Here is a 22,450-nt window from a genome sequence, read left to right on the forward strand (position 1 = left end):
AGAGAGAGAGAGAGAGAGAGAGAAAAAAAGGAGAGGAGAGAAAACTTGGTATTCAGAGAACCGTCCCAACTTTTTCATCTGCCCTGAGGCCAGCCACGGGGCTCTGGGGAATAACAAGCATCTCCTTCACAGCCCCCCCCGCCAATGCTCTGTTCCTGGGATGCTAGAGAAGTATAAAAACCCTCTCTAAAAATAGTACGGCGGTATTTCTTTAGCCCATTGAGACCTGAAGCCGATTCTACATGTCTCCTAAATCTCAACAGTTTTCTGAAAAACGTATGTTTCTGTATCAGTGGTGCTCAATCTTTTTCATGTCAAGGACCCCCAAAATTATATGTATTTGGCCGCGGACCCCCATCAAAATATTTTGTTCCAGGGACCCCCAGAAGCAAAGATTTGAGTTAAAAATGTTCGCTTTAAAAAAATATATATTCAAAGATTTGCAAACATTTTCACGATTTTTCAAAAATAGCAGATCTACAAGCTCGTAGCGCGGCACTCGGTGCCGCGCTATGAGCTTGTAGATCTGCTATTTTTGAATAACCCAAAGTGTAATATAATGCTTTTTAGCTCAAATCTAAAAATGGCACAGTTCCAGGTCTTAATGGGTTAGTGTATGTGTGTGTGTATCTTGGGGTGTCTAGTGAACTAGTGTGGGCCCGACTACATGCATAATGACTGCCATTAACCTTCACACTCCTGAAGGATGGTTGAAAAGGCTTGCAATGCATCTAGCATGACGCAAATATCATGCTATTGGATTTTCTCCCCCGCGCGCTTCCCGCCTTGAGCTCTTTTGGTCCTCCGTTAAAAACCGGGGGAATCTTGACACTATCTAAGATAGTAATATGCTCACTTTATCTTTTTGTCTCTAGGTAATGACTAGAGGCGGGTCTACGCGACGAAAGTTCTATTTCTACTCTATTTATATAAGAATGATCCTCTTGAGTATGACCTATTTAGAAATACAAAAAAAATAATAAGCATACAGTACTCCACATCACAGCGCTAGAATGAATATTACGTAATGTAAACAGACCTTTCCTCTTAATATTAAAGGACCATACCAGCGGTCTGATATGTTTAGCCCATTTACGTACTACGACTCACAGTATGCACTTGACGTTATTGACGACGCTTCTTTAAAGCACACAATGCTTTCTTTTTTATTATTCATGTAAGTTCTGTAACATCTTAATGTACAAAGCCGTGAAGCTGGTGTAAGCTGGCGTCTCTATTTTGGGCATGTCATTATAGGTAAACATATGTAGCAAAAATAGCAACAACAAAAAAAAACAACTATAGAGTCATATTATATATTCATCACAAAGTATAGGCCTTGGGTGGTTAACCCATTAAGACCTGAGGCCGATTCTACAAATGTCTCCTAAATCCCAACAGTTTTCTGAAAAACGTATGTTTCTATATCAGTGGTGCTCAATCTTTTTCATGTCAAGGACCTCCAAAATTATATGTATTTGGTCGCGGACCGCCATCTCAAAATATTTTGTTCCAGGGACCCCCATAAGCAAAGATTTGAGTTAAAAATGTTCGCTTTAAAAGAATATATACATTCAAAGATTTGCACACATTTTCACAATGTTCCAAAAATAGCCAAAGTGTAGAATAATACTTTTTAGCTCAAATAGAAAAATGACACAGATGCGTTCCAGGTCTTAATGGGTTAATGTACAGTACGTACATGAAACACACAACTACAACTTATTTTCTTTTTAGTATTATGTAAGTTTGTTTTGAGAGACAAACCCCAAATGCATTATTTATGCAAGAATGGTGTACTACAGTCTCTCAGCTACACATTCTATGTTTTCTATTTTGTTGTTCATCATTCAACTCACATCAAAGCAACCACCACCCTCTCTGCTCGTAAAAAATGCCCCCAAACCCCACCTCTTCAGACTTGCCTTCCCCACCATTTCCACCATTATTATTATATTATTATTAGACACCATAGGAGGTGAACATATCAGTTCAGGCCTAGCGGCATTGACACAACCTGTTGAGGATCTAAAGACTGAGACGCCTGTGCACCTTGAACTGTGGGTGGGACGGTAACATTTAACAGCGTGCAACCTTTAGCATGTGGCCTTTTCTGAATGAACCTCACTGGCCCCACTAGCTGGGGGGCAAGACTGAGTCAATGGCAGTATTAAGTGGATGAGGAGAGGGTGAAGGTAATGAAAGAGGAAATGGAACAGGAGGGGCAAGGGGAGGATGAGGTTAAAATATTTAGGGAGAAATTGATTTGAAAAGGAAGCGCAAAGAACCTTTTTACTAATAAATCTTTATCTCTTTTTTAACCCATTAAGACCTGGAACTTATCTGTCATTTTTGGCTATTCAAAAATAGCAGATATACAAGCTCATAGCGCGGCACCGAGTGCCGCGCTATGAGCTTGTAGATCTGCTATTTTCAAAAAATAGTGAAAATGTGCAAATCATTGCATATAAAATATTTTTAAAGCAAACATTTTTAACTCAAATCTTTGCTTCTGGGACCCCCCTGGAACAAAATATTTTGAGATGGGGATCCGCGGTCAAATACATATCATTCTGGGGGTCCTTGACATGAAAAAGATTGAGCACCACTGATATATAAACGTATGTTTTTTAGAAAACTGTTGGGATTTAGGAGACATGTAGAATCGGCTTCAGGTCTTAATGGGTTAACTCTGCACTCCTACAGTTCTCTCTCTCCATAACATGCTCTATTTTATAAATATTCTTCTGACTTTCATTAGAGTAAACTTGATTTCCCCTTAAAAAGACTGTCATAAAATTGCACTTACATCTAGGCATTCTTGGTCTTCACCCAGAGCAATTGTCAACTAACAACTCTATTAAAGTGCTTAGTGAATGAATCTCTGAAGAATGAACAAACGTATAAATACATCGGTGCACACTTCTGAGCCAAACCAACACTGAGGATTTGACGGTGAACTTTGTGACGTCACCGTCCGACAACGACCACCGTTAATGTCGCCCCCATACTTCGTTTTCCATTCCAGCGCCCATGAACACGCATTACTTTGGATTCCAGTCCAGTTGCAGCCTAATGGTCAGAAATCACTTATTGCAGCTTTTTTTTTTAAAAGCACATAACATCTTCAAAATTCACGCCTGAGGTAGTAACACATTTAATTGCCAAAGAACAAAATGTGAAGCTCTCTTAGGCTTATGTTAACCAGAGACTTTATTTTCTGCATAATTCGAAAGCACTGAAACGTAGCGAGGGAACCCAATGTTAGGTCAATTTCGGGTTTTAAAGACTCCAAACTGTAGCATTGTACAAGACAAGAAGGGAGAGGTGCAAGCTTTGGCCCTTGCTAGTGACCCTTAATTGACCTAACATTTTAAGTGTTTAACAATTTGAATTTTGTTTCCACACCCAAATTAGCATATGCCCTGGAGAAACTTGACATTTTGATTGTTAGTGAAAATGTCAACACTGGCTAATCATACCTGGAGACTTCCCACGGCGGAGTAAGCTGCATACGAGAACCGCAGGTCAGGTGTCTGAGCTTGAGCTTGACCTTGCTGGTCACATGGTATCCCGTTGGAGAGGAAACATTGGCCGGTGGACACGTCCGTTATGGTGTTGGGGGCGGGACCGGGCAGACTGAGCAGAACCGTGTGATTGGATAGACGGACGTCGGTCAACCCAAGTCCCACCCATTGCCTGTAGAGGTACCGGGCTCTGGCTTCTTCGCCGTCGTCTGATTGGCTGTCAAATGACCTAGAGAGAGGGATAGAGGCTTGTCACAGGTGGGTAAAAATGATCATATGATTACAAGGATTTCCTTTCTGATATTGTGGTGATTATGTTGACATTGATGATTATTTACATTTCAAGGCTTTCACAGAGCAACTGCATAATGATATTCCTGACAATAATGTTTAAATAAATAATGAAGACTGTTGAAAAAATCTTGGAAAGGAAATACAATCAAGCAAAGGAATCAAGACACAATTTTGACCTTTAACTGCCTCAAGGGACAAAGTTACATATTTTGAATGTAATCAAATAAATAAATACATATTTGCTCAGCTCTCGTGGGCTTATAATACACTATTTATTTAATTAAAAATAAACGCGGGCCTACGAAACACAAACGCACACGCACACCCACGCGTACACTGGAGCTGTCTGTTGTTCCCTATGCCCTATTTAGATGCGCTGGGAACTGTTCATTGTTTATTTGACTATAGGAGTTTACTCTCTTTATTGTTTTGACTCTGGAAGGATGTGACTCAAATGTGCATGCATACAGTACATGCCGGTGTGTGTGTGTGTGTGTGTGTGTGTGTGTGTGTGTGTGTGTGTGTGTGTGTGTGTGTGTGTGTGTGTGTGTGTGTGTGTGTGCCTGCGTGCGCGCGCGCGTAAACTCTTCCATCCTTCCGATCACTCAAAGCACTTGAGACTGTCGGCCCCACACTCATCCATCCATTCAGCCAACCAAGCAAAAAGCCCTCAACCTGCAGGTAGGGGTTCAATGTCTTGCTCAAGCACACTTAAGACATGATGCCAGGAGGAGCTTCCAATCTCCAACTCCCTGAGCCAGTCTAACTCTTGAGCCACTGCTGTCCCAGTGTGTGTGTGTGTGTGTGTGTGTGTGTGTGTGTGTGTGTGTGTGTGTGTGTGTGTGTGTGTGTGTGTGTGTGTGTGTGTGTGTGTGTGTGTGTGTGTGTGTGTGTGTGTGTGTGACATCTATATCAGTCTCAGCAGCAGATGGCCCAAACACACACTTCCACTCTCCAGTCGCTCCCCGGGAGCAACAGCAGGAGGCTGTCTGCGAGTGTCTATGAGGGCGAGTGGTGTGTCTGTCTGTATCTATCTGTGTGTTTATGCTTGAGTGTGTATGTGTCCTTAACACTGTGTGTGTGTGTGTGTGTGTGTGTGTGTGTGTGTGTGTGTGTGTGTGTGTGTGTGTGTGTGTGTGTGTGTGTGTGTGTGTGTGTACTGAGACCTTCATCTATAAGCCAAGCTGTTGGGGGTACTCCCTGTGGTTTGGGGACTGCTGCTCAATTCTGCTGATGCTTCCGTCTCCACTTTGTGTGTGTGTGTGTGTGTGTGTGTGTGTGTGTGTGTGTGTGTGTGTGTGTGTGTGTGTGTGTGTGTGTGTGTGTGTGTGTGTGTGTACGTGCATCTTGTGTCTGTTTAAACTATTATGTATACTGCATATGGGTGTGTGCATGTCCGTGAATATTTTAATATGCTTTGATCATCATTCAAAAGAAGGGATGAAGAATGATGGTCTTCACTCTTTTTCATTTACATATAGCCATGGTTTTGAAATATTTGTATGACCCAAATATTTATTAAATCCCCATTAGCATAATATATAAATCAATGTATTCATATAGCACGTTTACAGCAGCCGAGCTGACCAAAGGGCTGTACATGGTTAAAACTAAAACTATTCAAAGCATCAAAGCAAATGAGAAACATCAAAACAATTCAACAAAAACAATTCAAAGTGTCAAAACTATAGAGAAACATCAATGGAAAATATGCATTAACACGTAGCAAAAGGTGCAAAGTTCAAAACAAATGAGGTAAACTCAAATGCAGTTAAAAGCCAGGTAGAACAGATGGGTTTTAAGAACAGCTCATATCCACTGAAGTCATATTTTGTTGTTGTAGTATTTATTAGTTGTTAAATTGGTTAGCAAACCACAAGGCTGAGTATCAAGTCGTTGTGCTATTGGGCAGATAACCTCTTATCTCCAAACTTAAACGTTTTGTGTTATTTCGTAAATTAACGCCCTACTTTATCATACTACAGCGAAGTAACAGATCTACAAGCTTGAAATGTGGCGCGAACAGAGACGAAGTATACCATGCACACAACGCCAGACTGGGTCTGATAACAGTGTGGTTTCCCTGTGCAATCTGTATCTGAATCATTTTAACCGATTCAATCCGGGGACGCATCTGTGTAATCTTTTGATTTCTTTGGCTATTCAAAAATAGCAGATATACAAGCTCATAGCGCGGCACTATGACCTTGTAGATCTGCTATTTAAACATCTTGAAAATGTGCGCAAAACTTTGAATATATATATATTTAAAGCGAACATTTGTAACTCAAATCTTTGCTTCTGGGGGTCCCTGGAACAGGGACCCCCCTGTTCCAGCAGTAACAGTGGAAACTGTTACTGCTGTGGCAGCAGTAACAGTGGAAACAGTGGGAGGTCAGTAGAAAATTAAGAAAAACATTAAATAATTGACATAGTGATTTGTTTTGTGAAGTGTTAAGTATAGCCACATCTCTAAGTATACACAGTGACAGTAAAAACCTTAGTGTTAGTGTAACTCCAAGAGAAATGTATTGTATATGTGTTGTTGTTTGACTTAGCAATTGTATTGATCTAATATATTGGGTAGATGAAGGTTCTTATTGGATGTGTTGGTTATTGCATGATTTGAGTGTACGATAAGTAGCTAATACCGTACTTTTGTCATAACTGTTAGAAGGCAAGAAATGCATTATTTTCTAAGATTGTGGCTGTGTTATGCCCTTTTCTTTTGGGTACTTGTCATGGGTGACTTGTTTACAACAAAATATGGGGTTTGCCAAATGGGTGTATATTTGACATTTGTAATTGTATTGAATTTCCACTGGGCAATTACAGTGTTTTCTTTTTTCTTTTCTTTTTTACACTGTTGCTAAGGAGGTGTAGGTCCTTGAATGATATGTTATGGTATTCCGTTTGTTCTTCATTATATCCTTATAAATCCATATATTGCAGTTGGTTGGCTAGGTAATCGTGCCAGTATCCTGTACAGTACATGAATGAGATATTGATATTCTATTTAATGGGACTCAAGTGGATCAATGTCCATTCAAAAATGACAGCAGACATTTAAACGAAGGGAAATTAAAGAGCATATACACTACACTTCCCACTGTGACATGATGCTCATGTCTGTTATTCACCAATACAGCACAGCTACTGTATATATTCCCATCCATGTTACATGGAAATTGTGTGCATTTCAAGTTACAACATGATTCCCTTTGGTGGGACTTCACAACAGCTACAGTAAGTGAGTTGAGAGGGCATGCTATCTCTTGGCAAGCAGCTGTCATGACTCATGAGAGGCTCTCGTTGCATCAATAACTCAATCCTAAAGGTTCGTACTCGACAAAATCTCTCTATCTGGGCCTTCCTTTGCCAGAGGTGTTTCTCAGCTACCGGTACAAGCTTTATTCATTTCCTGCTCTTGCCTACTGCAACTTCCTCCAAGCCAGACACCCCCAGACACAATGCCATCTACATCCACCAGTCATCCAGGGTGCAGCTGCAGCAGCAGCAGCCCACCTAGTCGTTATCTTCAAAAAGGTACTGGGGCCTCGTTGCCTCAGGTCTGTGGTCCTGGCCTATGTGTGCAAAGCTTATGCTTTGTCTGTGCTTTCTGTCAAGCCTGGACACTTAATCCTTCCCTCAGTGTGACAACCTGGTCACTGCTGTACCGTTCACTGTCCTCCCTGCTGGCTCCCCAGTGGTGGAATTACCCTTCTGCTGTTAGAACTCTCTCTCTCTCTCTCTCTCTCTCTCTCTCTCTCTCTGTATGTCTGTCTGTGTGCAGCCAATGCCACAAACCCCCCGCAATTAGGCAATGCCCATCAAGTTGATTTCCCACCATTTCGCTTTTTCTTCAAAACACACTTTTTGCTATTGCTCCAAAACTCACACAAATGGGAACAGATCTTCTCATGGAGTCATGTGATGAACATGTGTCATTCACATTTTTCCAGTCGGAATTCCATTCCAACTGGCTATGATTGCCTTTCAAAGTTTGCAGAAGGGGCCTATTTTACAACAAATGCCCCCCCCCCCCCAAAAAAAAAATCATGAATCATGATCGAGACTACACATTGCCTGGCTAGGCAAGCCAGCCTGGCAGAAATATGTACTTCATTGACGGCATGGAGTGCACTTTTCTAGTTTGAAATATGTTTAACACTATTTTGAGTAAAAAAAAAAAAAAAAAGCAAGAAGAAGATATCTTGAAATATCTGCATTCTGTGCCACCTTTGCACACCTGCTGAGAGGCTCTGGCTGTTCTTAAGTGTTTAATATTCAGTCTTTATCTGAAGCCCAGACGACTTTATCTGATCTGTCTTGGTTAAATACTGTCTACTGAGGCATATCTGCACCACCGAGAATACGAGTCTAACTGTGTTTATCAATAGGCTGTCCAGCTGTAAATATTTCATAAAAGGATTATATATATATTTTTTTTCATTTCTGTTTTGTTTCTCGTCTCCCTGGACCCTGGACTTTAACCACTTTAACCCCACGTATCGATATCGATAGGTGGGGTTAAGTAGTGTCGATAGTCATTTTTAGATTTTAGCTGTAACCATTATTTTATACTTTGGCTATTCAAAAATAGCAGATCTGCTATTTTTATTTTTTTTAACAAGTTAACTCCCTGAGTGCCAGGATTGCCAGAATTATTTCAGAATTGATTCTGAAAAGTGCCAGAGTTTTTTTCACAGAAAACAAAAAGTGCTTAGGAAGCGAGATACAGCCTTTTTCAGTTCTAAGTTAAACAAGGAGTGGATGGAGCAGCACATCTTCAGATGATGATATCTTGGGTTCTGAACATGTTTTTCAAAAACACGTCAAACACGTTAATGGCACCCAGCGCCATAGCGGTAAAAACACGTGAAACACGTTAATGGCGCTCAGTGAGTTAACATGTTTAACTCAAACTCAAAGGGATAACATATTTTGATGCGTAAAACCATCAAACCATCGGTGCCACGCTTTGAGCTAAAAGAATAGCTAAAAGAATCTACACGGATGCGTTCCCGGATTGAATAGGTTAAAGGGGTCCCTAAAGTTTGACCCATTCCGAAACGAGCTGGCTCCGTTTATACCCAAACCCGACATGCATATTAATCGTCAAATAACAAAGACTCATTCCAAAATGCGGAGCCAAGGACAAAACAAACCTTTTTCCGAAATGGACTCGGGGACAACTAGATTCCCGTGCCCAAGGACAATGTGAGCCGTTAGTCCTGACCTGATTAGACGTCAGTATATCAGAGAGATAAATTATAAAGCTATAAAAAGAGATAAAAAATTGCGAGATTGTTAGACCTGCGGTGCACCCTCAGTAAAATGATGACAAACTGTGATGATCAGTTCCTGCCTTGGCTTGAGCCAATCAGAGGAGTGCGTGGCAGACAGTAGATTTAACTGTGCCATTTTTCATGTCTTCCTTAACAACAGTGACAAAACTGCGTGAGCACGCACGCACGCACGCACGCACGCACGCACGCACACACACACACACACACACACACACACACACACACACACACAGTCTGATGATGCACCTGTTGGCTTTTGCTCATTAAACTTGTGCTCTTGCAATTTGTGTTTAATATAAAGTTTTACATATTTTATTTTACCTTATTTTAGATTTATTTAATTCAGATTTTTAATATAAAAAATATTTAAAAATCATTTTAAATATGTGTGAATAAAAAAAACAGGTTGGGTCATTACGGGTAAATCAGTGTTATTTGCATTTACCTGAAACCTGTGACTATAGTTATGTTTTATAGCAAGGCTATTTGAAAATAGCCGATCTACAAGCTCACAGCACGTCGCATTGTGAGCTTGTAGATCTGCTATTTACAAACATTTTACTACTTTTACTTTTGGAACTTTAAGTACAATTGGATACCAATAGGGGTGTGCCGATATATCGTCCCGCGATATATCGCGATACGTTTTCGCGACGATATGTATCGTTTTGAAAAAAAAATAAAATGTTTTTTGAAAAAAAAAAAAAATGTTTTTTTTTTTTTTACAATCATAATAATCAGGCATGCAAACGGCCCCGAAGTGAAAAGAGTGACAACATGTTTTTTTTCGGGTCAGGTGTCATACTATTTGGATTCAAAACGGCTATTGTAGCTGAAAAGCTACAAGTTTGCATGTCTGAATAATGCAAAAACAGAATTATTTGTTTGCATTTTCTTTTTTTCTCCTCCATATATTTTCATAATTAAAAAAAGTGCGTATCGTATCGTATCGAAATCGTATCGAAGTTGTGAGCCAAATATCTTATCGTATCGTTTCGTGAAATTAGTGTATCGGCACACCCCTAGATACCAATACTTCTGTACATTTACAATTCCAGACTTTTACTTGTAACAGAGTATTTCTACATTGCAGTATTGATACTTTTACTTAAGCTAAACATTTGAGTACTTTTTCCACCACTGACACCCGATCATGGTTTCGCATTCCGTCTCAGGTTGTCAGGAACTCTACACTTGCAGGTTCACATTTTCCCCAAGTCGCTACACCGTATGTACTCAAAGTAGTAAAACTCAACCTATATCATTATCTTTATAGGAATCCACTCTTTTTTTCCCCTATTAAATTCTAAGCCAGTGAACACCCCTAAAAGCAGGTATTACTGATCTTCAGGTTACGAAACAGCTCTTTGATCTTGCGCAGCACAACTTGAACAAGGCTAAACCCAACTTTTTGTCGGGTTTTAGCCTCACTGCGTCGTAATAACGCTCTCCGTTTCAATGCCAAAGGGCACAATCACCTGGCAGTGGTCCTTCTTCTGCACCACCTCCACACACACGCCCACGCATTACGCTGCCGGGGGAAGGGAAGTGTGCGGAGAGTTGGAAAAATTATTATTTCAGCGATAATGGAACTGTAAGAACTTCCCTTTGTTGAAAAGTTTCAGTCAAGATAATTTGTTATATACCTCAGGTTCCATACGTCATCTCTCTCTCTCTCCCCACTCTTTCTCATTATCTCCCTTTCCTCTTTCCCTCCTGCCATCTCTAACTCATGCGTCCCCTCTCTCTCTCTCTCTCTCTCTATCCCCATTGCCATGCACTGTCTTAACCCTTTAAGACCGGAAGAAACATCTGTGTCATTTTTAGATTTGAGCTAAAAAGCATAGTTTTACACTTTGGCTATTTTTGGGAAATCCTGATTTTTTTTTGCAAATCTTTGAATATATATATATTTTTAAAGTGAACATTTGTAAATCAAATCCTTGTTTCTGGGGGTCCCTGGAACAACACATTTTGAAGAGGGGGTCCACGGCCAAATACATATACAATGGGGTCCTTGACATGAAAAGGTTTGGGAACCACTGACATAGTAATATAATTTGTTTCAAAAAACAGTTAGGATTTAGAAGACATTTTGTAGAATCGGCCTTAATGGGTTAAATTTATCTCCCTATACCTCTCCTTCTCGTTTACCGACCCACTCACCCCCAATGCTCTCTGTCCTCTTTCACTTTTTCTTTAGTCTCTCTCTCTCTCTCTCTCTCTCTCTCTCTCTCTCTCTCTCTCTCTCTCTCTGTCTCTCTCTCTCTCTCTCTCTCTCTCTCTCTCTCTCTCTCTCTCTCTCTCTCTCTCTCTCTCTCTCTCTCTCTCAGAATGAAGCCATCTTTACCGTATTGCCTCCTGAGCTGTTCCTGTACCAGACGTCGTACACTGCAAAATCAATTGTCAATTTAAACTCTTCAGTGTGATTTTGATTAGACACTCTCAAATCAGTCTGATTCGCATACCGGCAGCCCTAGAGTAATTTAATTCAACGAGCAAGAGCCTCTCTCTCTCTCTCGATCTCTCACGTTCTACTACGAGGTTGGATGAATGGCAGCGGCACACAGTTTTGATTGGCAGCAAATTGTGTTGTTGACAGTAAATCTATCCTTGAAAAAAATGCTAATCTCTGATAGCTAGAGTGTGCTAGTGAAGAGATTTTTGTTTTTAAGTTACTTTGTCATTTTGCGTTTGGATTTGTTTTCCTTATTATCTCTTGACTGCCGGAAAATAAAACAGACTTTTCTACACCACGGCCAGATTGTTTTCACTAACATTTGAAAAATACAGAATAGAATATTTATCTCCAGTTGTGATCGATCCCCCAATCGCTTTAACCCATTGAGACCTGAAGCCGATTCTACAAAATGTCTTCTAAATCCCAACAGTTTTCTGAAAAAACGTATGTTTCTATATCAGTGGTTCTCAAACTTTTTCATGTCAAGGACCCCCAAAATGATTGTATGTATTTTGTCGCCAACCCCATCTCAAAATACTTAGTTCCAGGGACCCCCCAGAAGCAAAGATTTGAGTTAAAAATGTTCGCTTTAAACATTATATAATCAAAGATTTGCACACATTTTCAAAAGTAGCAGATCTACAAGCTCGTAGTGCGCAACAGAAACAGAGGAAATGCCATTCTGACAAATGGAATATTTTTTTGCGATCATGGGACCCACACCTCCTTCACAGAGAGACAAACAGTGACCCATAGGCGAGCGAACAGGGCCATCTTGTGGAAAAGCACTGGAAACACAAAATCTCGTCATTCTCGTCATTGGCTGACAACACCTTAGCAAAATAGGACGAGAAATCTCGTCAGTTAAGCAATGCTGGTGCCTACTTTGCAGGCTCAGCTGTCGATTGTGAATCCCGCAGGTGTGTGTGTGTGTGTGTGTGTGTGTGTGTGTGTGTGTGTGTGTGTGTGTGTGTGTGTGTGTGTGTGTGTGTGTGTGTGTGTGTGTGTGTGTGTGTGTGTGTGTGTGTGTGTGTGCGCGTGCGTGCGTGTGTGTGTGTTCCACCCTTTGCTTTGCCATTCCACAGTGTAGTCAGGCGGAGCGCCTTTAGAGGTGTTTTACATTCAGTCAGCCCATCTCTTTAACGGCTCCTTTATTCAAAGTCACTGAACAGTCTGTCTCTGAGCTCTCCGTCTTCATTTATCACCAACACTCCAGACTCTGAGCTGTCGACACTCTTGATGACACACACACACACACACACAGCTCAAACACGCACACACACACACAATACTGTACATGTGCACACGTGCGTGCACACACACACACACACACACACACACACACACACACACACACACACACACACACACACACACACACACACACACACACACACACACACACACACACACACACACACACACACACACACACACACACACACACACTAGAGCCAGAGACACAGGGCTGTCATTATGTTGTTGACAGGAATCATCCACAGACAACAAAAGGGAGCCATCAGAGAGTGTGTGTGTGTGTGTGTATATGTGTGTGTGTGTGTGTGTGTGTGTGTGTGTGTGTGTGTGTGTGTGTGTGTGTGTGTGTGTGTGTGTGTGTGTGTGTGTGTGTGTGTGTGCACGTGTACAGTATTGTATGTGCGCGCACGCACACTTTAGGTACTCTGTTGAAGTGTTAATATAAGAGTGAATATATTATGGGTCTGGGGAAGAGACCTTTTTTTTAAATCCAGATAAATCTAAGATGTGCATGTGGGGAGGCTTCTCTGAGGAGGTGTGTGTGTGTGCGCGCACATGTTTCTCTGAATTGTGGTGCGTGCTTCCTTGATCTTCCTTTGAGTGGTTCAGCTAAAGTTTAGACTCTAGCTGGGCTTTTTGTTCTGATCCACTGACAAGCCCGATGTTACTGGAGATCTCCTTGGCATGCTGTGGGGGCTTGCAATTGCGTGTGTGTGCGTGTGCGTATGCGTGTGCGTGTGCGCGTGTGTGTGTGTGTGCGTGTGTGCGTGCGTGCGTGCGTACGTGTGTGTGTGTGTGTGTGTGTGCGTGAGACTGTGGCTTTGCAAACAAACATTCGCCTCAATTTAGCCTTCTTAGTCCAACTTTGATCCCCCAAAACAGCTTAATGTGTGAGATAATATTTCAATATTATTGCAAATCCCTGATAATGCTTATCCAGGCTTTACTTTTTATGGTAATCCACCCCATGCCTGAAGAGTAATACAACTTGTTCTTTTCTCCCTGACCCAATACAGTTCAAGACTGAATTTTCCATATAAAATGTAACATTTAGCGTTAAACCTATTTACAAAATGTCTTCTATTTATTTATTATAAGGTCCATTTCCACCAGTATGCCTTTAGAATTGATTACATTATTACAGGTATTAGTTGCTCTTGTGAACAATATGCCATTTACAATTTGCAAGGGTGGTTAATTATTCACAAAATGCACGATTCGGTACTGCGGTTTTCACAGTTCAATGACTTTTCGGTAAAGAGGGGGAAAAAGCCAATTACAAAATTGCTTAATAATAATAAGCAATGTAGTAAGTAACGGCCCAATTAAAGTGCAATTAATTGGTTTTGCAATAAAGAAAGCCGTATACAGTGAAGTGTGAATTTCACTGCATATCATGCTATATAGTACAAAATGCCTTGTACAGTATGAATAGGTGACAGTAAACACGTTGAACCTGCTTATCTAGCAAATCGGAAAAAAACAGCCTTATCTTTACTGATACTTTTGCCTTCCTAAAAGCTCTCACACTGTGCTCTCGGGGTTGATTTGGTGTTGAGATTATCCGTTCAGCAGCAAAGTTTGGCTCCTTAATTTCCCTAAAGAAGTTAGCGGGGATTTAACAGCTACAGTATAGCCTTATGCCACTTGTGTCCTTTTGCCACTCCTGTCCTTTGTGCCACGGTATTTTTTCCCTAGTTTAATCATCCACAATGCTGCAAAACATCCTACAGGGTTTTACAATACACAGAGGCTGCTTATCGCGCACTGTTTATCGAAAGAAAGTACTGTGTGCCCATTACCTTAGCCAATAGACCCAGTCACCCCACCAAAACACCAACGCTCATATACCTGGATTCAGATTTCCCATGATGGCTAGCCGAGCATTTAAGCTCCACACTCTTAACCCCTTAAGACCTAGAAAGATTTTAACCACTCAAATCTTTGCTTCTGGGGAATGTCTTCTGAATCCTAACTGCTATAACATCAGTGGTTCTCAAACTTTTTCATGTCAAGGGCTCCCAAAATGACATGTATTTGGCCGCGGACCCCCATCTCAAAATATGTTGTTCCAGGGACCCCCAGAAGCAAAGATTTGAGTTAAAAATGTTAAAAATGTTGACGATTTTCCAAAAATAACAGATCTACAAGCTTGTAGATCTGCGATGTTTGAAAAATCTTTGAATATATATATTTTGAAAGCGAATATTTGAAACTCAAATCTTTGCTTCCGGGGGATTCTACAAATGTCTTCTAAATCCTAACAGTTTTCTGGAAAAAAAAAGTGCTTGCTATAATATCAGTGGTTCTCAAACTTTTTCATGTCAAGATTTGAGTTAAAAACAATTTTTCAAAAATAGCCAAAGTATAAAATAATTGTTAAAGTGGTTACGCGGATGCGTTCCCGGTTTCAATGGGTTAAAATGTGACTAATGTAAATGGGATGAGAGAAATCAAATGTGACTAAAAGCGCACGGCAACAGAGAAAATCAATTGTCTCCTGAACAAATGGATGAGCTATTAAAATGATTGTGTGCCATAGGAATATATTATCTTGAACAGCTGGGGAGCAGAGGCAACAGTAATTCATATTCCAAGTCGTCCAGGGCCATCTATGGCACATTGTTTCACTTGAAGCTTCCCACAAAGGCAATTAAAGCCACTCTCTGTTATAAAGCCCAACATGTAATTTATCTGCCTGTTCTCATGCTAATGCTTCTTACACGAGGAAATTATGGAAACCATTAAATGTTTAACAGAACATGCCTGAAAAGAAAGAAATGTGATGGGCGTTTTTTGTGGTCTATATACCACAGTAGCCCCTAGCGTCCATGTTCTGGGGGCGAACATTCAGCGAAAATTGACAATCACAATGTGTCACAAGATTGTAGATCTGGTATTTTCGCCGAAGAGATTTGGTGTAGCGGACCAAGAATAAAGCCCTGGGGGGAACTCTGGTTAACTAATTACACACTGTAGGGATATGACCAGAGTCATGTATTTCTTCCCAGAGAGCAATATTTTACCAGTATATTAGGATTTATTCTGTCTGTTGTGTTTATTTTATAAGCAATATTATGCCAAATATTTGGCTTTTTTTTTTTTTAACAACTTCAAAAATCTAAATAGCTGCGATCCATAACTTTCATGTCCTACAAAGGTCTCCCCCATGAGAGACCGCTCCATTTCTGCTGATCTTCCAGTAAGGCAGTGGTTCTCAAACTGTAGGCCTGGGCATAACCCGTACATCTACATAAACGTTCAGATTTCAAATATAGTGCCCGGGTCTAAGTACCCGTATATTCCGTATTGTTCAATAAAAGGCATTTTAATCTGATTGGCGGCCATTTTTTTTTATACAATGTATCAGAGTGCAATACATCTCCCAACCGATAAGGGCACGTAATTGAAAGCATATGGAGCACATTCTGAGGAAATGGCCACCGATCGGATTAAAAAGATTTTTATTGAACAATACGGAAGATACGGGTACTTAGACCCGGGCGGCGGGCGCATTAACTTGTTACATCGGTGGCTTTGGGGTAAGCACGTATATTTGAAATGCAGACCATTCAAAAACCAGGAACAAGTGGTTCCATGGTTCATGTGTCAGGGCTAATGGTGAAGCCGTGTTTGTTTCCCCTATCATTGCCTTGGAAGGGTCCCAAGGGTTGGTCCCACCCACAGTACCCCACGTCCCTCCCCACAGATGACCTCCAAACTAGGCCTGGCTGGGGAGACTCATCAAGAAATATCGATTTGCATAATGTTTGTCAGTCCACTGCCGTGAAGTAAGATAGCTGCCTCGAAGCATGGATTCCCTGGTGAACAAGCCACAGCAAAAAAATAAATGAATAAACTCAACCGCAATCATCTAAAGTGTGGGAGTATTTTAGACAGACACCCAACGATGTGGTTCTCTGTAAACTCTGCAAATTGGAAATGGCTTATCACAAGCAGCACAACCGCTATGCGCGAACACTTGAAGCGAAAGCATCCCGGGGCGCTTTGTCAAGACAGCTAGCAAGACAGCGCCATAAATTATGTTTACATTTTGTCTCCACCCAAGCATGATGTGTTAGGATTCTCAACACATGGAATGTGTTTCTGTTAGCAGTCGTCACTTAAAATGGATTCTCTAAATGTTTCATCGCCCTGTGTTAAAAGTAATGGTTAAATAAAACAACGTTATACCATGTGATATACGCCATGCATCATCTAAAGTTATGTGTCTGCTTTTTGTATTTACTGTTTAGTTTAAGAGTCCAGTATGAGTGAGACAGACTGTTGTTACAGACAACAGACAGGAGGGGGAGGGAAGGCGGGGGAGATTGTGTGTAATTGCTTGTGTGTGTGTTAGTTTGACTGAGATTTGATTCAGATTGAACTAGTTTAACTTATTAAGTGTTTAAGTGTTTTTCAAAGAACATATTTATTTTATTCTACTGGACCCCCAGTGCGTGTAATAAGCCGATCTCCGTGAGGAAGGCGGTCACGAAGAATATTCCACGATTTTTCAAAGGAACAGTACAATTGCCGTTTTCGCTGGCAAGCGGACGGTAGACGGAGGAATTAATTAATTAATTCCGTGGCAGTGAATGAGTTAATTAAATAATTGTTATTTTGATCAACGTTGACCTGTCATCTCTCCTATGGTACCAACATCAATACAGCATGGAATTGTGGACAAAATAAGTTTTGGGTCTGAGAGTCTAAATCTCATCAAACGGCGAATAAATAATGGACCTTGATATGAAAAGGATTAAAAACCACTGGCCTGGATGAAGAGAAAATAAAGGCACACATGGAAGGACAGAGAGAAATGAAAGCGGAGAAGAGCGTCAATGTGTTGAAGGGTTTTCCGGGTTCGCGAGGAGCCCATTGGGACTTTAAGAAGGATTAATAATCAATACCAACAGCATCTTGAGTATAGGACCAATTAACAAAAAGCTAGAGTTTCAGTAGTAGGGCCCCAAACTTATAAGACTTGGGTAGAAGAGATGGAAGAGAGCCAGAGAGGAGAGAGAGAGAGAGCAGCTTTATTTACTGCATGCACAGACGCAAAGTTATTTGACAAGAGGACGACAAATGCTCTGTTCCCTTGAGTCACTGACACCATTTTTCTTCTCCGGGGTGAAGGCAGAAATTGTGTCTTCAAGATTGGGCAATCACACGTTTATCCAGTCTTTTGAGAAATAGATGCAGGCTAGTTCACAAATAACCACAGTACAATGGATTCCTCTTACAAGACAGCTGGATATAAATGTGGTCGGTTGTACTGAATTGTCCAGTCGCAGAGAGTAGAAGCTGAAATTTAGTTAATTGTTTCCCCTCTGCAGAGCTTTTCTTCTGTACAAGTACAAAGGTGTCTGCCTCTGTGTGTGTGTGTGTGTGTGTCTCTCTTTCTCTATTGTGTGTATTTGTATTGCTTCTGTCTTTTGTCTGTGCTATGATGTACTAGATTTGCACAATTTGAGTGAAAGGACATGCATTCAATTTGCAATAGCATGGATACTTGACTTGTGCATTTGTGAATGTGAATATGTATCGTACAGGTGTATGTCCATGAGCATGTGTGCACAGCACGTGTACTGTAATACTGTGCTGTCATGAGCAGGAAAAACATACTGTAGCCTAGGAGCAAAGTACTCCCTCTCCCTCCCCACTTCTCATCCAAACCACACATTGATAGGTCAGCCCATTCTCCCCCACACAAATGTCATATGATAAAAGCTAAAGCTCTGATGGTCCAAGGTAACCTCTGTGATGCCTTGACCTCAGTTTGATATACTGTACAGTAGCCCTCACATCATGCTCTGCTGGTTGTGTGAACTGGCAGATATCTTGAGCCACCCACTCTAAGGCAGTCTGAAATCAGACTGGGTGCATCTGATCTCCTCTGACAACCGTCCCGGTCTAGCTTCCACACCCCACTCTCCATGTACTCATCACATCTACAACCACTTCCAAATTCATGAATGGACGCTGGACTATAATCTCACACTTCCTTTCCTCCATTGGGAATGTTGTTGTTGTTTTTGTTGTTATTAGTATATTATGGATTACTACAAAAGGAAAGGGGGGGGGGGGGGGTAGAGGTTTGAGGCAGACATGGTCTGCCTCATTTAGTAGCAATGGGGGATGTGCAGAATAAAGGAGGGGGGTGTGCAGAAGGCACACATGAATACATCAAATTTATTTTGTGCAAGTAGCATTGTGCAACTACAGTGACTTACCCCTTGTATCAACCCTGAGGACCCCCTAGAGGTCCCGGACCCCCTGTTGAAGACCCCTGCGGTAGGCGACAGCAGCAGTAGCTGCCCTGGAGACGGGGGGGGGGGGGGGGGGGGGGGGTGTTGGCGGTGCGACACCGGTGGCCCAGGATTTTGCTGCATGCCTTTCCCCACTGTCCCTCTCCGCTCCCACACTCACGAGAGTGCGGGACGGGATGAGGGGTGTGACACTGGTGGCCCCAAGATGTCCAATCTCCAAGCATGCGATAACAAATTCATTCATTGCAATGACGCCTGTGCAAATCAGCAGTTTGGAATGCTTGGCAACAGTTTGTGTTGTGTGTGACATCAGACCAGAAATCCGCTCAACATGTGCTATATAAGAACAGTATATCAAAGAGAAATTGTTACTTCGGACATAATCTATTGTAGTGGTCTGAGTAAAAGAGGACGGGGATAAAAGAGTTGGACAACTAAACGACTGGGGAGTTTGAAAGAGATTATATGAGGACAAATCTTCCTGACCCATAAAAGCCAATAGACTTCAATTGTGTCTGTGTCCAAGACACACAGTGTATTCAAGAACAATATACTGAGACAGCCCGAGTAAAATGACATATATAGAGGAGAGAGAGAGACGAGCGTGCGAAGAGAAGATGAGGAAAAATCTCCAAGCCAAAGGAGAACACATAAGTCCATCCACATCAAAGTCCAAGGATTGCAGCAGCTTTGACGAAGAACCAGCGAACGTTCCAAGTGCTTTGAAGACACACCAGCGTGTCCACACTGGAGAAAAGCCTTTCCACTGCAAACAGTGCGACAAGAGTTTCAATCGTTTAGGTTCTCTCAAAAGACACCACCGTATCCACACTGGAGAAAAGCCTTTCCACTGTAAACGGTGTGACAAAGGTTTCAGTGAGTTAAGTTCTTTGGCAAGCCACCAGCGTGTCCACACTGGAGAAAGACCTTACCTTTGCAAACAGTGTGACAAGAGCTTCAAAGAGTTGGGTCATCTGAAGGCACACCAGCGTATCCACACTGGAGAGAAGCCTTTCCACTGTAAACAGTGCGACAAGAGTTTCAATCGTTTAGGTTCTCTCAAAAGACACCACCGTATCCACACTGGAGAAAAGCCTTTCCACTGTAAACAGTGTGACACAAGTTTCAGTGAGTTAAGTTATTTGGCAAGCCACCAGCGTGTCCACACTGGAGAAAAACCTTTCATCTGTAAACAGTGTGACAAGAGTTTCAGTGAGTGGGGTTCTTTGACAAAGCACCAGCGTATCCACACTGGAGAAAAACCTTTCATCTGTAAACAGTGTAACAAGAATTTCAGTCAGTTAGGTGACCTGAAAATACACCAGCGTATCCACACTGGTGAAAAACCTTACTACTGTAAACAGTGCAACAAACGTTTTAGTATGTCAGGTGCTTTGAAGAGACACCAGCGTATACACACCGGAGAAAAGCCTTTCCACTGCAAACAGTGTGACAAGAGCTTCAGTGAGAGGGGTTCTTTGACAAAGCACCAGCGTATCCACACTGGAAAAAAACTTTCATCTGTAAACAGTGTAACAAGACTTTCAGTCAGTTAGGTGACCTGAAAATACACCAGCGTATCCACACTGGTGAAAAACCTTACTACTGTAAACAGTGCAACAAAAGTTTCAGTTTGTCAGGTGCTTTGAAGACACACCAGCGTGTCCACACTGGTGAAAAACCTTTCCACTGTAAACAATGTGACAAGAGTTTCAGTCAATCAGGTGCCCTGAAAATACATCAGCGTATCCACACTGGTGAAAAACCTTACTACTGTAAACAGTGTAAGAAGAGTTTCAGTCGGTTAGATGACCTGAAAATACATCAGCGTATCCACACTGGTGAAAAACCTTTCCACTGTAAACAGTGTGACAAGAGTTTCCGTCTGTTAACTATTCTGAAGATACACCAGCGTGTCCACACAGGAGAAAAACCTTTCTACTGTAAACAGTGTAAAAAGGGTTTCAGTCAGTCAGGTAATCTGAAGGCACACCAGTGTAAAACCTTACATCTGTAAACAGCATGACTAGAGTTACAATAAGTTAGGTAAACGACAATATGGGAGCCCATAGTAAAAAAAAAAAGGGGAGAAAAAAAACACCCTCTGCTTTTTTTTCTCCTTTGAATTTGACTCTAGGGGGGACCTCCCAATAGAATGTGGATAACAGGATGTTGGCCGTTAGGTCCTCCCTCAGCCATCCACTTCCGGTCCATGTGTCTTTGTTTACATTCCTAACATTCCTAACTAGACATGTTGTAAACATTTTTTTTTAAACCTCCAGACGACTCGCACCAAAAAACACTCGTCCCCATTTTCTTCGTATTTGTTTTACTGAGGATAAGGTTAGAAATAAGTTTAGGGTCAGGCATAGTTATACTGAGGTTAAGTTTAGGAATAAGGTTAGGTTTTGGCATCGTATACTGATGTTACGTTTATCAATAAGGTTAGGTTTAGGCATAGTTTACTGAGGTTACGTTTTGGGGCGAGTAACAGCAGTGCAGTGCGCTTGAGATTGGCTGCGTATCAATCGGCTGTTAACATTAAACTACGAGAGAACAGGCGATATGGAACCGAAGGTTAAAGATATTAAAATAATAATAATAATAATAAAAAGCTGGTTGTTGGGTCCTCACAGGTCACACAGGTCCATCCATTTCAAATGGATCCGGCCGTGCCAATTGTCGCCACCAGATTTTGAGTCAGTCCCCAGAAGACAGTCAAGTGACAATTTAGGGACTTTTAAGATCTTTGAAATACCAAATAAGAAAATTCAATGATAAAGGACCATTACTGCATCAAAAGTAATCAACAAGTTATACTATAATAACTGGTCAAACATTGGGCACATTGTCAAATAATATAAGAAAGAGGCCAAAATTGTGAAAACTAGACCATACCCGTAGGGGGATATGAGCACCCAAGCCCCGGTGAAGGGTGCAGGCGAAAGTACAGACCTTGCTGCTTGTTTCTCGCGCGAAACCTGGCAACGTCATCTCCCATTGTTTGACACATAATGCGCGCGCGCACACACACACACACACACACACACACACACACACACACACACACACACACACACACACACACACACACACACACACACACACACACACACACACACACACACACACACACACACACACACACACACCACGGAGATGCGACGCAGACACACACACGGCCGTCGCGCGAACACACAGGCACACACATACCACGCAGACCGCAACACGGAAACAGTGTGTCGCGAGCGAGCGCGAGCACCAAACACTCACGGCAACAGTGTGTCGCGCGCCCCAAGACACCACAAAGACACCACCGCCACAGAGGTT

General features: G+C 41.7%; 1 protein-coding gene across 4 annotated transcripts in view; it reads right to left on the reverse strand.

Moving 5' to 3' along the window:
* Positions 1 to 22,450, reverse strand: part of naaladl2 (N-acetylated alpha-linked acidic dipeptidase like 2) — a 499,162-nt gene that overhangs the window by 258,407 nt on the left and 218,305 nt on the right. For all 4 annotated transcript variants that reach the window (XM_084067278.1, XM_084067279.1, XM_084067277.1 and 1 more), the window contains one exon: positions 3,483 to 3,756. In XM_084067278.1, the coding sequence (XP_083923404.1) occupies positions 3,483 to 3,756 (274 nt within the window). The remainder of the gene's footprint in view (positions 1 to 3,482; positions 3,757 to 22,450) is intronic.

The sequence above is a fragment of the Gymnoscopelus microlampas genome, assembly GCF_963454915.1.
Source record: "Gymnoscopelus microlampas genome assembly, chromosome: 9".
NCBI lineage: Eukaryota > Metazoa > Chordata > Actinopteri > Myctophiformes > Myctophidae > Gymnoscopelus > Gymnoscopelus microlampas.